Below are 19,804 nucleotides of genomic sequence, written 5' to 3'. Positions count from 1 at the left end.
TGGCAGGAAGCAAGAGTTTAAAGCAATAATAAAGCCGAGGAGGAGACAGGCAGACAGGAAGTGCAGGAAGGAGCGTCCCGGGAACTCCAAGTCTGGAGTGGTCAGAGGCACGCCCGCTGCAGGAGGTGCAGCCTCACCACGCGCGTCGGATGCTTTAGCAGGAACACGCACTCCACCCTAAAAGCCCACCAATCACACCGTGGGTCACAGTAATGCACCAGGGTGTTCACAGCAGCATTGTCTGTAATTGTGAAAATGTGCAAATAACATACATGTGTAGCAGTGAGTGCAACAGAAATGGGAACTCCTGCAGCTGTTGACAGGACTGATATATATTGAAAAGCAAAGCAAACAACATACAGTAAATGTAAGTTAAAAGGTTGGGGAAAAAACAGCATGTGTGTGATCCCATTTCTAGAAAACAGGTCTCATAAACTCATCTCCACAGCTTTGAGAACAGGGACCCCACCTCTCACACTGACCTCGGCGTGTTGGCACTCACTTAATACTGGCTGACTAATGAATGAGGGTCTATGTGCATCATCCCAAGAAACACACTGAGACTTACAGCAGGCCTCTCTGGGTGTGGGGAAGCTTTTGGGTGATTATTACTTGCTTCTTTATTTGCTTTCATCTTGTGTAAATCTTTTAAAACAAGTATGGGTTACTTTTGATTACTTTGTATTAATTTTTCCTTATAAAAAGTGACTCACGCTTACAGTACATATTTTTTAAAGTTGTAATATGGGGCCGGGCGTGGTGGCTCATGCCTGTAATCCCAACACTTTGGGAGGCCGAGGTGGGTGGATCACCTGAGGTCAGGAGTTCAAGACCAGCCTAGCCAACATGGCGAAACCCTGTCTCTACTAAAACATATAAAAATTAGCCGGGCGTGGTGGTGCACATCTGTAATCCCAGCTACTCAAGAGACCGAGGCAGGAGAATCACTTGAACCCGGGAGGCGGAGGTTGCAGTGAGCCAAGATTGCACCAATGCACTCCAGCCTGGGCCATAAAGTGAGACTCCATCTCAAACAAATAAATAAAAACTTAAAAATAAAGTTGTAGTATAGCAGTTCCTTAAGACATTAAACACAGAATTGCCGTATGATCCAGCAATTTCACTTCTGGGTAAAGTGAAAAGAACTGAAGGCAGGATTCCAAAGGATATCGGAACACCTAGGTTCACAGTCGCATTACTCATAATAGCCAGAAGCTGGGAACACCCAAATATTTGTCCAGCGATGGATGAATGGGTAAACAAACTGGTGGTCTGTACATACAACACTGGGAAATTCTGACATGCTGCAACATGGATGAACCTTGAGGACATCAGACTAAGTGAAACAAGTTGGTCACAAAAGGACAAATACTGTATGATTCCACTTACAAGGGCAGAAACCTAGAGTAGTCAAATTCATAGAGTGTTGAATGGGTGCAGTTTTCAGTTTGGGAAGGAGAAAAGAGTTCTGAGATGGACAGTGGTGACGGCTGCACCGCAGTGTGAATGTGCTTACTGCCACTGTGCTGTGCACTTTAAAATAGTGAAGATGGAGCCTGGCGCAGTGGCTCACACCTGTAATCCCAGCACTTTGGGAGGCCAGGGCAGGCAGATTACTTGAAGTCAGGAGTTCGAGACCAGCCTGGCCAATATGGTGAAACCCCGTCTCTACTAACAATACAAAAAAAATTTAGCTGAGTGTGGTGGTGGGCACCTGTAGTCCCAGCTACTTGGGAGGCTGAGGCAGGAGAATCGCTTGAACCTGGGAGGCAGAGGTTGCAGTCAGCTGAGATCAAGCCACTGCACTCCAGCCTGGGTGGCAGTGCAAGACCCTGTCTCAAAAAAAAAAAAAAAAAAAAATCTTCACCTGCAGATAGTAAGTTACTGAAGATAGTAACTTGTATTATTAATATTTCGCCACAATTAAATGATTTCTATCATATATGTGAATAAACTTTAACATTTAAAAAATGATATAGAAAGATATAAATTGAAGAAACCGAAGTCTCCCCACTGCTCCACCAGCCCCAGACTCACTCTGTCTGTTAAGAAAATGGTCCTAACTTCTGGAACTAGCTCTTGCCACTCAACATTGGGGCTTGGAGCTCTTTCAGGTCACAACACGAAGAGATGCAGCTCGTTCCTCAATGCTGCTAGTATTCCACAGCTGAAAGTGCCCTGCAGGGTCAAAAATTTCGTCTGGGAATTTTTTTTTTTTTTTTGAGACAGGGTCTCGCTCTGTTGCCCAGGTTGGAGTGCAGTGGTGTGATCATGTTTCACTGCAGCCTCAACCTCCTGGGCTCAAGCCATCCTCCTGCCTCAGCCTCCCAAAGTGCTGGGATTACAGGCATGAGCCACCACACCTGGACAATTTTTTTTTTCTGGTTGCTGTGAAACCATCCTCCAAAGAGCCTGCCCAGTGTAGACTCCCACCAAAGGTGTTTGAGACACAGGTTCCTTTTCTTATCAGAAAACAACAATGCAGCTATTTTCATTGGGTGCCTGGAGTAGGGAGCAAGGACAAACAAGCATGGCCCCAATGGTGCCCGACTATCCCTTGGTACAGGGGCACATAGATCTGGCAGGGGGCTTGGTCTTACCCGGATGTCGTAGTGGTCCTTCAGCCCGTCCTCCACATGGTTCAGGAACTCACAGATATCCAGCTGGCCCAGGCAGCTCTCAAGCAGTGAATACATGCATTCAAAGGCCGCCTTCCGCACGTCCAGCCCATCGTCCACTGTATGTTTAAAGGGCCCCATCTCCACCTGCAGGAGGGATGAAGGTTGGTGATATGGCCCCAGGGTGTAAGGACACCTCTTCTAGCTTCTGCTACAAACCCCACATCTCTATTCCACACTCCATGCCAGCCCCAAATCGTGCCTTATACTCTCAAGTCTCCATGCCTTTGCTCAGCCTGCAGTGTCATTTCCCCCAAGTGATAACAGTGGCAATAAGAACAATTATTCTTATAATCTACTGAGCAGGCACTGCCTGAGTGGCAGGCACTGTGCTGACTGCTTGACTGATGACGTTTCATTCAAGCATCACAAATGCCATCAGAAGTAAATGTTACTGGCCAGGCAGAGTGGTTCACGCCTATAATCCCAGCACTTTGGGAGGCCAAGGCGGGCGGATCATGAAGTCAGGAGATTGAGGCCATCCTGGCTAACATGGCGAAACTTCACCTCTACTAAAAATACAAAAAGTTAGCCGGGCATGGTGGCACGTGCCTGTAGTCCCAGCTACTTGGGAGGCTGAGGCAGGAGAATTGCTTGAACCAGGGAGGTGGAGGTTGCAGTGAGCTGAGATCGCACCACTGCACTCCAGCCTGGGTGACAGAGCGAGACTCCATCTCAAAAAAAAAAAAAAAAAGTAAATGTTACTGATCCCATTTAACAGATGAGGAAACTGAGTTGGGCAGGTTAATTAACTGAGCTGGACAGGTTAAGGATACACTGCTTGTAAGTGGCTGAACTGGAATTTAAAACCCAGGTAGGTTGGGCATGATGGCTGTCCTCCCAGCACTTTGAGAGGCTGAGGCAGGAGGAATTTGAGACCAGTCTGGGCAACATGGCAAAACCGCATATCTACAAAAAAATACAAAATATTAGCTAGGTGTGGTGGTGCACGCCTGTAGTCCCAGCTACTCAGGAGGCTGAGGTGGGAGGATTGCTTGAGCCCAGGAGGTCGAGGCTGCAGTGAGCTGTGATTGTGCCACTGCACTCCAGCCTAGGTGACACAGCAAGACCCTGTCTCAAAAAAAAACAACAAAAAAGACACCCAGGTCTTTCTGAAGCTTTCAACCATGAAGCCCTGTTTTAATGGTAAACACCTTTTCACCCTTCAAAGCCCAGCTTAAAGGGCCTCAATGCTGCTAGTATTCCACAGCTGAAACTTACTAAATCACCTTTAACCTCTGCCCCCTGAATCCTTCCTTTACCAGGTGGGCTCTAAGTGAAACGCAGCTGCTCCTTGGTGTATGATGGGATTACATCACAATAGGTCCATCGTAAGTTGGCTTCCAGAAGCAATCCCATCATAAGGTGAGGAGCCTGCTGAACGCTACTGCTTTTGCACCATTGTAAAGCTGAACCATTGTAAAGAGGGGGCTGTCTGTAATCAGCAGAGTTGGCATCTCTGTCCTTTAGGGGGCCACGATGAACTCCTTGGTGGCAGAAACCCAGTCAAGCCCAACTCTGAGTCCTGGCACTTGGGCTCAGTGCAGATGCTCAGTGAACACCTGTCAAACATCAACATTTACTGAGCGCTGGCTGTGTGCCTGCGGTGGTTCTGAACACTTACAGGACCTCACTCACCAAATTGTTGCAGCAACCCTATGACGCAGACACAATTAGCACCCTCATGTGCTCATGAGGAGAAACTGAGGCTCAGAGAGGATCAGGTTGCCCTGGCTGGGGTCCCACAGCTCGGAGTCAGGGCAGGACTTGACCCAGGCCATGTGGCCCCAGCACCTGCTCTGATGAGATAATAATGCCCTAACAGTGAGGCATGAGAGGTGGCATCACCCCCAGCTTCCCCTGGGTCCCCAGCTCTGCTCCACACCTCTCGGATGAGGTCCCGCCGGATCTTTGTCTCCTGGTAGAGGAGGGGCAGGATGTCATCCAGCAGGTCCCGGACTAGCGAGGGCTTGTTGTGCACAGCTGAGTTGAAGAAAGCCAGAGTCGCACGGCGCACGTTCAGGTCTGGGTCCTGCAGGCTCTCCATGAACTCTCCTGGCAGAAGAACATGAGGGGCGTGGGGGATGCACAGCCAAAGCACAAAGTCACCTCCCTCACCACCCCGGCCATCTGGTTACTGTGCACTTGCAGAACTGGCTGAATGGGGGTAAGCTGGGTGTGGTGAGCATCTACTTTGTGCCAGGCACAAACAACCCTTCAAAGGCCAGATAAGAATGTGGGCTCGAGCTGATGTGGCTTCCATTCCAGCTCTACCAATTAACTGTGGGACCTTGGAAGGAGGGACAAAGAAAGATGTGCATGGGTGTGCATCTGGAAGCACATGTATACACTTGTGTGTTTGTGTCTCTGCGTATAGACATGCATTTCCTACTTCTGTCTGCTGAGAGGGCCTAGAAGCAATGAGGCCCCAACAGCAACAGGCACATCTCTAGTGTCCAGATTTTGGATTCAAAATACCATTCTCCACTAAAAGGAATCAGGACTCCTTGGAGAAATGGCTGATTCCAGGACTGGGGCAGGAGAGGTTCGCAATGAATCTGGAGCATCTCATCGTGCCAAAAGCAAGGATACACTTAAAGAGAATGATGGAGGCTGGGCACGGGGGCTCACGTCTGGAATCCCAGCACTTTGGGAGGCTAAGGTGAGTGGATCACTTAAGCCTAGGAGTTCGAGACCAGCCTGGGTAACATAGCAAAACCCTGTTTTTATAAAAAAAATTTAAAAAGTAGCCAGGTGTGGTGGCTGGCGCACATCTGTAATCCCAGCTACTTGGGAGGCTCAAGTGGGAGGATTGCTTGAGCCTGAGAGGCAAGGGTTGCAGTAAGGTATGACTGTGCCATTGCCTTCCAGCCTGGGTGACAGAGTGAGACTCTCTCAAAAAAAAAAAAAAAAATTGAAACATGTCAATAGAAAATAGGAACCAGCTTGAAGGGCTCCCAATGCATCAAAATTAAAGACAGTAACAGTATAGCCCACGGAATGAAGTGGAAAGAAGCCATGAGTCTCTAATGACAAATAAATTGATGAATAAATAAGTGGGAGAGAAGAAAAATTTCTTCCAGACAGTAGAATGCAAACTTGTAACTACGGAAAGAACAATGGAACTAGAAAGTCACCATTTAGCAAATATCACAGTAATCACTGACCCAGGCAAGAAACAACCGTGGATGCTAAACCTAGTGGGCAAAAAAATTGATGAGAACAAGGATGTTTACATAAAATACTTATTTTATGTACTCAAAACTTCATATTCATTCCAAAGGAAAAAAAGAGTAATTTTAGAGTGGAGAGAAACCATGGCGGTATCCACCTGAACTGGGTGATCAAAGTTACCATCGCCAGCCAGGGGACAAGCCACCTCCACGTGCCCCAGATGTGATGCACTGGGAAGGGCAGGAAGGCTCCCAGCAGAGCAAGGATGCTCACAGCTCCCTGCTTCTGAGCATCCACTATGATGAGGTATATTAAAGGGCCTAGTGTGGTGCCTGATACACAGTGAGAGCTCAAAAACCAGTTCAAATGTTTTAAAGCAAGCCAGAACCCCCATGTGAAGGTCGCTGGTGGTGCTAGCCAAGGGCAGCTCCGTTACAATGGAGGAAATCAGGCCGGAGGGGGGGCATGTGCCCACTGCATTAGGGCAAGGGACAAAGTTGCTGCCGATGACATTGCTAGAGCTTCTGCACGTGTTCTCCAGTGCAGAACACGGTCACATCTGCTGACCCCTTGGTCCCACATAACAGGCCCCTGGCAGATGAGTATCAGCACAACCGTTCCTTTTTTTTTTTTTTTATGAGACAGAGTTTTGCTCTTGTTGCCCAGACTAGAGTGCAATGGTACGATCTTGGCTCACTGCAACCTCTGCCTCCCGGGTTCAAGCAATTCTTATGCCTCAGTCTCTCGAACAGCTGAGATTACAGGTGCCCACCACCATGCCCAACTAATTTTTTTTTTTTTTTTTGAGATGGAGTCTTGCTCTGTCGCCCAGGCTAGAGTGCAGTGGTGCAATCTCCACTCACTGCAACCTTCACCTCCTGGGATCAAGTGATTCTCCTGCCTCAGCCTCCAGAGTAGCTGGGATTACAGGTGCCTGCCATCACGCCCGGCTCATTTTTGTATTTTTAGTAGAGACGGGGTTTCACCGTGTTGGCCAGGCTGGTCTTGAACTCCTGACCTCAGGTGATCCACCTGCCTTGGCCTCCCAAAGTGCTGGGATTACAGGCGAGAGCCACCGCACCTGGCCCAGCACCCCCATTTTATAGCTGAGGATGAGAAGACTTGTCCACACTCACACACCCAGGGAATAGCAGGGCCAAGATTTGAACCTGAGGCAGGTGAGCTCCAAAACCTCTCTCTACTGGGCTGCCCTGCCTAGATGTGGGCTGAGACTCCAGTGTGGCCCAGTGAGGGGCTGCAGGCTCCAAGCTCTGAAGGGGTGAGGGCTCTGCCTTCCTAGGAAAAACCCAGTGGTCCTGCCGAGCCCCAGAGGGAGGTCTCAGTTCCTCTCCTCCCAGTGAGGGCTGCTTGGGCTCCTCAGGCCAGAAGGCCCCTCAGACAGAGGGCGATCTAGTGGGCGGGCGGGGCGGGGGGGAGCACTCTTCCCTGCCCCACTTTGGGGCCCGCAAAAGCTAAGGCATGTGAGAGGCTGGTGGTTTTCCATTCCCAAGAGTCTATATGTTGATGAAGCATCTTCTCCCTCAGTTGCCCATGGGCTTCCAGGACAACGCTAGAAAATGCAGATAATAAGAGTTTCTTACGCCCATTTGACAGATGAGGAAAGCGAGGCTTAGACGTGTGATGGGCATGCCACGCCCACGCATGATTGAGTGGCAGTAGGAAGGCAGGGATGTGAACCCAGGCCTTTTAACTGGAGGGCCAGGCCCTGCTGCCCATCATGGGCACACCTCCCGGGTCTCCCATTGCCCTTGGCTATTGGGTAGTAAACATCAGCCCAAGCTCAAGGACTGGGTGGGGGCACTGAACAAGGTGGAGGGGCAGGAGGTAGGTGCTCACCGATGAAGCTCTTCAGGAGGGGGTCAATGGGATGGGGCTGGTCCGAGATAAGGAACTTGACCGCTGTGATGACGGTGCTCCGGGTGTGTGGCCGACCTGCAGGACAAGAAGAGGTGAGTTAGTGAGGGGCAGGGGCCAATCCTGGAGGCTCACAGATCAGAAGGCGCTTAGGCTCCTCCCCCTGCTTCCCTGGAAGACAGAACTGTACCCCCTCCCCATCTCTGGGAAAGTGGATTCTACCATTTCCCTTGGCAGCCTTGAATCTCCCCTCAATTCTTCCTGCTGCAGCTGAAACAGTAGGACTGCCAGTGCTCAGGTAACACCACAGGCTGCAAACAGGGAACCAATAACCAAGACAGGAACTGCTCCAACAAAGACCTTCCCTCGGGCCTTGGGATTTTTCAGACATGTTATCTCAATTAGTCCTAACAATGATCCTATTAATTAATAATAAAGTAGTATTAAAAGAACCAATAAAATCACCAATAAAAATCACCTCTTTGACATATGAGGAAAGAGAGACTCAGAGTTTAAGTTCATGTCTAAGGCCACACAGCAGATCCAGAATTCCTGGCTGGGCCCCTCTTCCTGGGGCTGCGTTCTGGCTGGTGGTCAGGGGGGCCTAAAAGAACTCGGGTCACCTCCAGGCTCAGTCACAGAGAGCTTGCTTACTTGTGCTTTGCCGCTTGCTTTCTGAGTAGAGAAGCCCAGTAAAGAGGGGAAGTACATTCCCTTAATGAAGGAAACGAATGGGTGGATGCTCCACCTGCGTCTGAATCTCTCCTCAGTGGCTCGCCCCCTTTGCTCCCTGCCCAACCCCCAGCACAATGCAGTGAATGGGCTAAGGTGTTTCCACCCCACAGGCTTTATGTTCAGCCTCGAGGAAAAGTTTACCATTTGGTGCTAAGGCATGAATGAATGGAAGAGTTACTGAATTCAGACTCTTAGCTTTTACCTCTTTCCCTTGCCAGCCTGACTGGCTCCCAGGAAGATTTAGGGTGGCTGATGAAGACAGGCACAAGAGAGTAAGATTAAGTGAACTGAAAACAAGAACAAGGCCAAGGACGACTGAAGGCAGGGAGGTGAGAAGGAGACTAGCAGGAAGATGTACAGAGAGCATCAATAAGGAAGTCCCAGGAACCTACTAGAAGCAGACCACTCATCTGGCTCTAAGCTTCCCAGCAGTTGGTGCTAAAAAGGAAATGTGACCGGGTGGCTGGTTCAACAGTGCACGTGAGATAGAAACAAATAGGTGTTTAGGCAAAGCAGGGCTCCTCTGCATCTTAACACTCTCGTCTCTCAAGGTTCTTTGTGTGATGTAATAGACAGTGTCCTCAACAATGTTCTTCCATCCAGTCCTGAGGCCAGACAACTGCTTCTTACGAACCCAGCAACCCAAGAAGGCCTTAACTGAAATCACTAACCTACCTAGTAACAACAGCAGCTCTTGATTTACTCAGTATTAATTACTGTAGGTACCACATAGCTTACCAAACACTGTACCTGCATTCTGTCAACCAGAGCATCCACTGGTTCTGTAAGGGGCCAGCTGGCCAGCTCGAAGCCCACTGGCCTTTCATTCTGGGAACTCTCACTTTCCTCGGAGCCTGATGACCCTACCTGTCTGCTTTCCACATCCTGAAGCTAAGATACCTGGTGTGCCAAAACATGACAAGCCAAAATGCCTGCCCCTCCTGGTTCTTGCCCAGCCCTCTCCAAGCCTCGGGGGCATGTCAGCCTGTCCCCGTCTATACTGACGTCTGCTCTTGGCTCAGGCTAGCCGAAAGAGCTGACCCTCTGCAGGCTGCAGTCTACGGCTACTGGGAAAACTGTTTTTGTTGACCTCTGTGTGGAGCACTAAGCTACTGTCCACATCAAGGATTATGAAGTTGGCATCATGAGGGTTTTTTTTTTTTTTTTTTGGTAGAGGCAGGGTCTCACCATGTTGCCCAGGCTGGTCTCAAACTCCTAGGCTCAAGTGATCCACCCACCTCAGCCTCCCAAAGTGCTGGGATTACAGACATGTGCCACCATGCCTAGCCAACATCATGAGATTTTTAAATGTATTTGTTGTAGGGACCAATCAAGGACTCTGTCCCTTCTATCCCACAGTCCCATAGGAGGAAGCCTTTAAGTCTCAGGTATCACTGTGTGTTCCTCTGTAGCTTCCTTGCCTCTGTCACATAGATACCGTGATTCTTGTATCCAGTGACTTGAAATAGCTCACTCTGCCCCAGCTGCCTGGATGCTCAGTGGCAAACTGCCCACCTCCAAGGTGGGCTGCCTTGCCCACACCTGTGTGCCTACCTGCAGCAAGCTGCTTCCGCAAGCGGGGCAGAAGGAACGAAGGGTTCACAAGGACCAGCTTCCCAATGCACTCGGCCACCACCCCCCGGGTGCCCTCCTCAGCACCCTCGCAGCGCTGGAACAGCAAGGCCCAGATGTCCTCGGCGTAGGGCTTCAGGCTGTCAGGCTGGGCGGCCCCCAGGGCCTCCCTGAGTGAGTGCAGCAGCAGGTACTGTCGTCGGGGCTCAGCCTCGATCTGCTCCAGCAGGAAGGGCAGGAAGTCGGGCAGGCTGCCAGCACCCACGCGGCCCAGTGCATACGAGGCTGCAGCCCTCACATCCTCACTGGGTGACCCCAAAGCTTCCAGGAGCACCGCCTTCAGCTCCCGCTGGGGGCCTGGCCCAGCCACCTGACCCACCTCAGCCAGCGACAAGAATGCCAGGACCTTGACCCCCGTGCTGGAGTGGGGCGACCTGGCATCGCAGACCAGGCGACTGGCTGTGCTTGCTGCCTCTTGGGGACAGGCAGCTGAGAGGGCTGCCACACACCGGGCCAATGAGTGGAACACCTGCTTGTGCAGGCCAGGCCCACCATCCACAGCCTGCTCATAAACAGGCGCAGTGAGCAGGCTGATGAGTTTGGCATAGTCCACACACGGGGGACGGGTCCCTACCAGGGCCTGCAGGAAGCCTTCAGCAGCTGCCAGAACCCCGGCTGGCAACAGGGGCGAACGCAGCAGCCGCAGCAGCTCTGAGAGCACAGGGCTGCTGACCTCCACCAAAGAGGCTGGCTGGGCCTGGGTCACTGTGGCAAGGAAGTCCACAGCCAGCTGGGCCACATGCATGTCGCTCTCGTTGACCAGGGCAGGCAGCTCAGCCAGCACGGCCTGCACGGCAGACGGTGGGAGGCTGAGGCCCTGGCTCTGGGCCAGGGCGTCCAGGGCTGCCAGTGTGGCCAGTCGCAAAGCCCGCTGGTTCTTCCGCAGGAATGAGGCCAGAATGCGCAGTGCCTCGGCCAGGATGGGCTGTAGGTCAAGCTGTAGTGGGGATACGGCCACCAGCGTAAGAGCCTTGATGGCGGGCAGCCGGGTGATCTCATTCCGCAGGCGGTCCAGGAGGAGCAGTAACGTGGGCTCCAGATCATCCCCAAGCCGGTCACCCAGGTGGCCTACAAGGTGGCCCATGCAGGAAATGGCCCGCTCCTTCACCTCCTGGTCCAGGTCAGTGGCACGAAGTCGCGCCAGGGTGACCGCAGACATCTCTCCAACATATGGCTCAGGATCCAGCATCTGAGGCCTGTGCAGCGGCCACAGGGCCCGCACCAGCTCCTGCAGCACCACCAGGGCCTCGGCTGCAATCTTGTAGAAAGGGTCAGCCACACAGGCCATCACAGGTGGCAGGAGGATAGGCAAGTGTGGGTGGAAGGCCTCAGCTGGTTCGGTGCCCAGCAGCCCCTGCAAGAAGGCCAGGGCATCCATCCGGATGGTGGAGGAGCTGGAGCGGTCGGCCAGCGAGAAGATGATGCCTGCAGGGTGAATGCAAAGGTTATGAGGCCACCGCCTCTGATGCAACACGGCCCTCCCTGGAAGCAAGGCTGGGGTACCTACAAGTGCCTGAGCTGGACTGAAGCACCTAAACTCTTCTGCAGAAGTTTCCAAGAAGTCAGCCCTGACCAGTGGCCAGGGCTGAGGGAAACATGTCCAGGGAACTCACTGGAGCCAGCCTTGTTCTCACTGCTGGTAGTGGGAGGCCACTGGAGACTCTTGACCAGGGACTGAGCCTGGGATTGGGTCTCAGACTGTCTCAGGAACTGGGGGCTCAACTCAGGGGTGGGGTCTGGGTTCTGGAAGTGGCCCAGAACAGCAGATACCTGGTTGCAGTCCAGCCTACCTGATACCAGCACAGGCATATGCTCGGCCAGGCTGCCTGGGAGGACACCCGCCAGCTCAGTGAGGAGGCTGAAGCATCCCTGGCGGGCTCTGACGCTCCGATCTTTAAGCTGCCGCTGCAGGGCCTTGACCACAAGGGGCACCTGTGGGCAGGAGGGGGAAGTCAAGGTCAGGGACCACCCAAGAAACCTACCCACCTGCCCACTACCAGGAGGCTTTGCCAGACACATCCCCAGGGAGGATGTCGGCATCAAGATATCTCCCAAGCACTCGTCCCTCACTCTGTGCCAGGCTTTTGGTGACCCCACATAGACCCTTGGAGAGTAGGCAAATTTCCTGCGTCCATTTTACAGGTAGAGAGAGACCAAGCAACTTGCTCAAGCTCACTCAGGCAGGCTGGCTGTCACTACTACACTCCAGAAGCCTGGCTGGCTCCCGCCCCCCACCCCAGGGACCCCTTCCCTTCCCTTCCATGGCTGGATGTTCTCCCCAGGTGAGTTTCCAAGTCCAGGGACACTAACAGTGAGTGGCTGGGTAGGCAAATTGGGGGTAGGGGTGGAGGTGAAGGCACGCCCACCTGTCCACGTAGCATATGGAGGTTGCTGCCGGTCTGGGTGGGTTCCTCCATGGCCTCCAGCCATCCCTTCGGGGGCCGTGTTTGCCGCAGCAGCACGATGTAAGCAGTGAAGACGTCAGCCTTGACGTTCTCCTCGCGTTCTTTGAAGCGGCGGATGAGCACAGGTGCCAGGGTGCAGTGGAAATCGGGCAGCAGGTCAGGCCGCGAGCTGATCAAGGCTGCGATGCACTTGGCAGCTGCCCGGCGCACCTTCCAGCTCATGTCATCGTCATCGCTGTACTCGTCTTCACTCTCTGGGGCAGGAACAAGACACACGTGGAACCCTCATCTCCCAGGACAGGTCTGTGGCTCGGGGGAGAAGGGACAGGGAGGAGAGAGAGCTGGGCACTGTGCTTCACTTTTTGATGATCAGCATTTATAGATACCCTATGGGGAACATTCCCTACCTTTTAATGGGCATCTACTGAGTGCTATGGATGGGGCTAAGCATGTCAAACCCATAATCTTATTTTAGCTTCATGACGACCTTTTGAGACAGGGATTATTTCCCCATTATAGAGATGAGGAAACTGGGGTTTAGAGAGAGGAAGTGGCTTGCCCCAATTAAGGAAATACTTGGAGTTAAACTAGGGTCCTCCCCTCTGCCTCCAGACCCTTAATTGTCTGGACTGTACCAGGGAAAAAACAAACTTCCAAGTCTTCATGTAGACTTGGAGAATCAATTTGGGGCACAAAACTCATCTTTTGGCATCAGGTTTGGCTATGTGATGTTTCGTTTACTGGGACTCCAGAAGGGAGAAGGGACAGAGCCTCCCTTTGGCCTCTTCTCTCCCCTGATCTCTGCCTCTCAAGGATCCTGATTCCAAAGGCTTCCAGGCAGGATTAATAAAGAGGAAATGCTGGGTTTGTGTGGCTTTCTACCTGACAATCTCCCTGAAAGTCAAGGGCTCGTGCAGTCTTTACCATCACCTCAAAAGTGAAGGTACTGCCAAGCTCCATTTTACAGACGATAAGACTAAGACTCAGAGGGGGTGAGACTCTCAGGGCACACAGCGAGGAACAGCAGAGCTGAGATTCAGGCCCACGAGGCCCAGCCCTATCACCTGCAGAGGCACACAGGAGGCTCAGAGGGGGACAGTCTTGCCTGGGAGCACCCCAAGGCACAGGCTCAGAGCCCAGCATGGCCTTGCCCATACCACTCTGTGGACCACTTGGACCCACAGGGTGGTGTCTGGACAGCCACAGTGGGCCACGGCCACCGGGCAGCTCAGCAGCCATCCCCTCTAATGGATCACTGTCACCCCCACAGTAGGCCACCCACGAACACACATCCTTAGCTCTCTATTACTGACAAGTGTCCCACCTCCCTGGCTTGGCATTCAAGGCCCCTGCATGCCTGTCCAATCTCATTTACTACCCCATCTTGTTCCAAGTACCCCATCAGGCTCTAAATCCATCGTCTCCATCGATGCCCTGCCTTCAGGCCTAGGGGCATCTCTGCCCTGGAAATCTGTCTGAATGACAGACAGGACCACAGGCATAGGAGGAAAGAAGCTATCAAGTCCACCCCCATTGAGACATCTTGCTCCCCTGCCAGTGCCTGCCATTCCACCATCAGAGCTTTCCTCTGCTGGGTTAAAGACATTATCTCCTGAAAGCCATTCATAAAAGGGTACACGGTGGCAGTGCAGAGGTGGGGGAGCCTGACAGACCTGGCTCTAAGGCCCAGCTATGCCAATTCCTAGTTGTGTTATCTCAGGCCACTCTCTTCTCAGTATGTGTCCTTGTCTGAAACATGTGGGTAATAATTTCTGGTTTTTTAGGGTTATTGTGAGGAACACGACTAGTAGATGCTCAATAAATGACAGCAATGACTACTATCATTACTGTGGTCTGTGCAGTCACAGCGGGTGGGACTGGAGCTTGAGGAAGAGCTGGCATCAGGACAGGGGCACCAAATGTGACCGCTGTCTTTGGCTGGGGGATCCCAGGAAGGCTGTGTTCACCTCCACCCTCCAACCCCAACGATGGGCTGTCCACCAACCTTGCTCACTGAATTCACTATCCTCTGTCTCCATCTGCTCCTCATCCTCATCACTGTCGTAGTTGTAGTTGGGGTCGTGTTTTATGTATTGGAGGCAGAGGCTGGTCACGTTGGGCACGTGAGGACCCATTTCCTTGGGGCACCTGTGGGGCAGGATGAGGAATGCTTTGCTGGATCCAGCCAGGACAGGAGTGGGGGGCAGGGCCCAATGGGAGTCCTGAAATTTTACTGCTTTGGGCCAGCATCCCCACCAACTTCCCAAAGGGATCCCCAGGCAACCCCACCATACATACTTCCTCAAGAAGGCCTCAAAAGCCTGGAGGCAGGACTCCCGGAGCTCATCATCATCCAGGTTGCAGAAATCCTCCACCAGGGGCACCAGGCGGTCCAGGTGAGCCCCTGCAGGGCCAGGTGGGTCACTGAACCCAAGCCAGACACTCTCCCGGAGTTCCCCCAGCCCACAGCACTCAGACTGTCTATGGACCTGCAGCCCTGACCACTGTAGATTCAACTCAGAGGTTTCATAGTCAAGCAAATGTGGGTTCTAGCCCTGACTCTGCCACCCAACTGCTATGGGACCTTGGGCAGGTCACATTTCTTTGACCTTAGTCAGCTGATCTTCACAACAAGGATAACAATGCCTCCTGGGCAGAGATTTTGTGAAGATAAATTATATAAAGATAAATAGCTTAGGCCAGGCACGGTGGCTCACGCCTGTAATCCCAGCATTTTGGGAATCCAAGGAAGGGAGATCACGAGGTCAGGAGACTGAAACCATCCTGGCTAACACGATGAAACCCTGTCTCTACTAAAAATACAAAAAATTAGCCGGGCATGGTGGCACACACCTGTAGTCCCAGCTATTCAGGAGGCTGAGGCAGGAGAATTGCTTGAACCTGGGAGGTGGAGGTTGCAGTGAGACAAGATAGCGTCACTGTACTCCAGCCTGGGGGACAGAGCGAGACTCTATCTCAAAAAAAAAAAAAAAAAAGATAAACAGCTTAGGCCGGGCATGGTGGCTCACACCTGTAATCCCAGCACTTTGGGAGGCCAAGGCAGATGGATCATCTGAGATCAGGAGTTCGAGACCAGCTTGGCCAACATGGTGAAACTCCATCTCTACTAAAAATACAAAAATTGGCTGCGCGTGGCAGTGCGCCCCTGTAATCCCAGCTACTTGGGAGGCTGAGGCAGAATTGCTTGAACCTGGGAGGTGGAGGTTACAGTGAGCAGAGATCGTGCCACTACACTCCAGCCTGGGCAACAGAGCGAGACACGAGACTCAGTCTCAAAAAGAAAAAAAAAAAAGAAGTTAAAAAAGCTTAGTCCAAGGTTGGGTGCAGTGGCTCACCCCTGTAATCCCAGCACTTTGGGAGGCCGAGGCGGGCAGATCATGGGATCACAAGGTCAGGGGTTCAAGACCAACCTGGCCAACCAACATAGTTAAACCCCGTCTCTACTAAAAATACAAAAATTAGCTGGGTATGGTAGCGTGCGCCTGTAGTGCCAGCTACTCAGGAGGCTGAGACAGGAGAATCACTTGAATCCGGGAGGCGGAGGTTGCGGTGAGCCGAGACTGCACCATTGCACTCCAGCCTGGGCAACAGAGCGAGACTCTGTCTCAAAAAAATAAATAAAAAAGCTTAGTCCAGGTTCTGCACGAGCAGGCACTCGATAAGTAGCATCTGTTATCAAAACCATTATTCATGTCCTGGCCTAATTTCCTTCACTAGGTTTAAGTCCTTGGATAGGAGAAAGGGAGGCAGGTACTGCCCTAATAGACCAGGCCAAGAGGGGTTCCTGCCTGGCCTCCAGGCTTTAGAGCACTCCACTCAAGCCCTTCTCCAGCCATACCCTTCCCCACAGCATAAGAAGAGACATGCTGACCTAGAGACCCCCAACATTCCTAGACTCCATTCTGTCTGGGTATCTGGGGACCCGAGTTTCCTGCCCAATGGATCCTGACCCCTTGTCCGAGCCTGCGCAGGCCTCTTTCCTAGGTCCATGCAACCAAGGATGGCTGAGGGCTGGCTGCTGTTTGGGAGAAATGGGACAGGGTGTGGCCATGTCAGCTGGGGTTGTCCCCCGCGTGTGCCTGCAAGGCCCCTTGCAGTGAGAGAGCCAGGGGTTGGGAGGGGCTGACCATAGGCCAGTTCTATCCAAACTGTCTTGGTATAGTCAGAACTCCAAGGTGTCTGAGGATACATTCAAACCTGATTGCAGCTTTCCATTTCTAAAAAACTAATCTATAGTGACAGAAAGCAGATCAGTGGCTTCCTGGACAAGGCAGAGAGCTGGACTGCAAACGGACATAAGGAAGCTTTTGGGGGTGATGGAAAGGTTTCACGGATATACACAAAGGTCAAAACACACTGAATTGCACACTTTAAATAGTGCGGTTTATTGTATGCACATTAAATTGTTTCTTAAAAATTCAAACTTGGCTCACGGGCTGTTACTAAGATATCTTTGTCAAAGTGGGAGAAGAGAACATAGTCTAACAGTTTAGTGGCATGACTTAAAATTGTAATTACCAGCCAGCCTCCACGTCTCATAAGTGATTGATCCAACCCCCTTCTCTGAACCATCAGGGGCTCAGGCCTGGGGGTTTGTCGAGCTCAGGGCCCGCCCTGCGCCTCTCAAGCCCTGTCTCGCCCCAACCTCTGCGTTTCAGGGGCTTCAGCCGCCCGCCCCAGGCCCCACCCACCACGTCAGCCCAGGCCCCGCCCCATCCTCCCTACCAAGGCAGACGGCCCACCCTTAGGCCCTGGCTGCACTGCGGCCCAAGCTCCACCCCTTTACCGAGTCATTGGCTCACCCTAAGATCCGCCCACCATGCCAGCCCAGGCCCCGCCCCCTGCCCCCTTACCGAGGCGGTGGCCGGCCTGGCGGCCGACGCTGCCCAAACATTGGATCAGGGTGCGGATGGCAGTCGGGCTGGTGGGCACCCGCGGGCCGGGCAGCCGGTCCAGTAGGTGGTCAGCGAGCTCGACGAAGAGGTCGGTGCTGCAGGCGGCCGCCAGGTGGCCAAGCGCTCCGACCGCCCGCTTGCGCACTGCCAGGCGCGGGCTGCTCAGCTGTGGCAGCAGACAGTGCAGGAGGCTGGCGTGGAAGGCGCCCAGCGGGACACCCAGCCTGGGGAGCACGAGGGGGCATCAGGCCGATCGCACTCCGCGGGCAACCTGGGCCAGGCTCCGCCCCTCTCCCCATTCTCTCCCGGCCTCCTTCCCAGGATTAAGGCAACTCAATGGCCCTTGCAAAAGAGGTGCCCTGCAACTGTGAGGAGGAATTATTTTAATTACTTTTGTTACATGAGAGAAAGCGGAGAGAGAAAGGGACTTCTCAGCAGTGCAAAGCCTGGCTCCCAGCCTAGGGAGAAAGACCTGATAGGGGAAAGCATAGAGGATCTAGTAAGGCTGTCCCTATTTCTTGGAAGTCTAGGCCTTGCCTCAATACCATCCCCTTCTGTCCATCCTCCTCGCTGAGACCAGAGCAGTATAAAATCTACTTCTCACCTGGTCACTCCTCTGCTTAACTCCTTCCATGGCTCCCTAGTGCCTTTGGAGATGCTGAGCTCTGGGCTCAAGACAACAGGCAACACCAGACAATGGTTTCTGCGCACACAGCACAGCCCCTGCCTGCCTCAGCAGCTTCTATCCACACCTTCAAACGAGGCCCGTGCATTTTCTGTCCTGTAAACATCTTGAGACCTTTTCTTTCTCACTTTACAGAAACACACTGACCTTACCCTCCCTTATTTCTATGTCCTACCCAACCCCCTCTCCTAGGTTTCATTTGTTTGCCTGTCCACCTGCTAAGTGACAGGGACTGTGCTGGAAGCCAGGGTGAACAACACAGACTGATCCTGGGACCTGCCCTCATGGAGTGTGTGGTTGAGTGAGTGCCTCCCAGGAGCCTCAAGTTCAACATGCCCCAGCTTGAATCCATCGCCTTCCTCCCCACACACCTGCTGCTGGCTCCCGGAGTGCACCCCATCACAGCACCTCTGTCTGCCCCCGCCAGTTACTAAAGGCAGAACCCTAGGGGTCAGCCTCCAGTCCCTGCCTCCCCTGCCCACTCCAAGTCCTGTGGAGTCCACCTCCTGAATACAACCCGAATTGCTTTCCCTATAGCAGCCTCTTAACCAGTCCCCTGCCTGTTCAATCCCCTCCCACCTACTCTCCACTGCAGAGAGAAAGATCAGGGTGGAACACACAAATACTCACCCCTGCCCCATGGCTCCTGGCCAGCCCTGCACTTCAGCTCTCCATACCCACCTCTCCACATTACAGCCTGCCCCACGACCCCTGGCAGACTCTGGGACCCCAAGTCTTCCCGTCTCTGCCTTCTGGACTGGGGGCAGTCTCCCCTCCAGCATCCTCTTTATACCTGCCCAAACTCAGCTAAGTCCTGCCCCTCCTCGAAGGCTCAGCGCTAGCAGCATCCTCTTTTAGAAGGCTCCTCACTCCCAGCTGGACTGGGGGCTCCTCTGAGCTCCTATCAGCCCTGCTCTTATCCTTACTGTTGTGCTTACTCCATTCAGTTTTATACATGTCTGTGAACTCCTCCCTAGGAACAACCAAGACTGATCTAACCCCATGTTCCCAACACTAGGCCAGCACCTGACATTTTTCTGGCCAGAGCAGGTGTTCAAGTCGTGGGAGGTTTTACTGACTGCATCATCTCTCAGAGCCTGTAAAATTGTGACAATTGAGTTCTCCTTCACGAGGCTGCTGGGATGATTAAGGAGCCCCAAGCACAGGGCCTGGTGTGCAGTAGGTGCTAGCTCTGTGATTTGAGTCCCTCCCTGTCCCCTTTTACCCACTCTTCCTCAATACCCAGGGTGGCCTCCCACACCTGCTCAGCATGTCAGAGAGGATGTCCAGGGCTTCCAGCTGCACAGCCACATCCTCCTGCTGGGCAATGGCACTGGTGAGCTGGCCTGTGATCTTCCGGCACACGTTGGTGGCCAGCCCGGAGCCTGCACAGGGCACAAGGTGGGCACAGTGAGGCCCTGGCCTGGGGGAAAGGCAGCCTCCACCACTAGTCTGCCTCTGCTCTGGCTGTGTTCCTGAGCCCACATCCCTGGGAATCTTACCAGGGCTCCAGAGGTCCCAGGTTTGACCCAGAGTCTGGCCAAAGTAAAGGAGACAGCTAGGGGAGCTGCAGAGCCGATGGCCGAGCTTCTGGGTGACTTACAGACACCCAAGCCCTTCTTCCTTTCCCCATTCCACTAGGGAGGCAGGGAAAGTTAAACACTTCCTTTCCTGCCTCTCTTGCTGCTGGGAGTGGCTGGGTGA

The 19,804-nt window shown here is 53.0% G+C and overlaps 1 protein-coding gene across 4 annotated transcripts in view; it reads right to left on the bottom strand.

Moving 5' to 3' along the window:
• Positions 1-19,804, bottom strand: part of CAND2 (cullin associated and neddylation dissociated 2 (putative)) — a 35,819-nt gene that overhangs the window by 4,618 nt on the left and 11,397 nt on the right. For 3 of the 4 annotated variants that reach the window (XM_001156033.6, XM_009444926.5, XM_054681510.2), the window contains 10 exons: positions 19,362-19,485; positions 17,374-17,639; positions 14,798-14,903; positions 14,505-14,647; positions 12,461-12,753; positions 11,885-12,026; positions 10,017-11,519; positions 7,710-7,805; positions 4,564-4,733; positions 2,601-2,765 (listed from right to left, as the gene is read on the bottom strand). In XM_001156033.6, coding sequence (XP_001156033.2) covers positions 2,601-2,765; positions 4,564-4,733; positions 7,710-7,805; positions 10,017-11,519; positions 11,885-12,026; positions 12,461-12,753; positions 14,505-14,647; positions 14,798-14,903; positions 17,374-17,639; positions 19,362-19,485 — 3,008 coding nt within the window. Of the gene's footprint in view, positions 1-2,037; positions 2,179-2,600; positions 2,766-4,563; positions 4,734-7,709; positions 7,806-10,016; positions 11,520-11,884; positions 12,027-12,460; positions 12,754-14,504; positions 14,648-14,797; positions 14,904-17,373; positions 17,640-19,361; positions 19,486-19,804 lie in introns of those variants that run through there. The other variant, XM_054681508.2, reaches the window with a different exon arrangement.

The sequence above is a fragment of the Pan troglodytes genome, chromosome 2, assembly GCF_028858775.2.
Source record: "Pan troglodytes isolate AG18354 chromosome 2, NHGRI_mPanTro3-v2.0_pri, whole genome shotgun sequence".
NCBI classification, from domain to species: domain Eukaryota; kingdom Metazoa; phylum Chordata; class Mammalia; order Primates; family Hominidae; genus Pan; species Pan troglodytes.
Note: the sequence above shows the minus strand (reverse complement) of the source record. Positions and strands in the feature narration are given on the sequence as shown.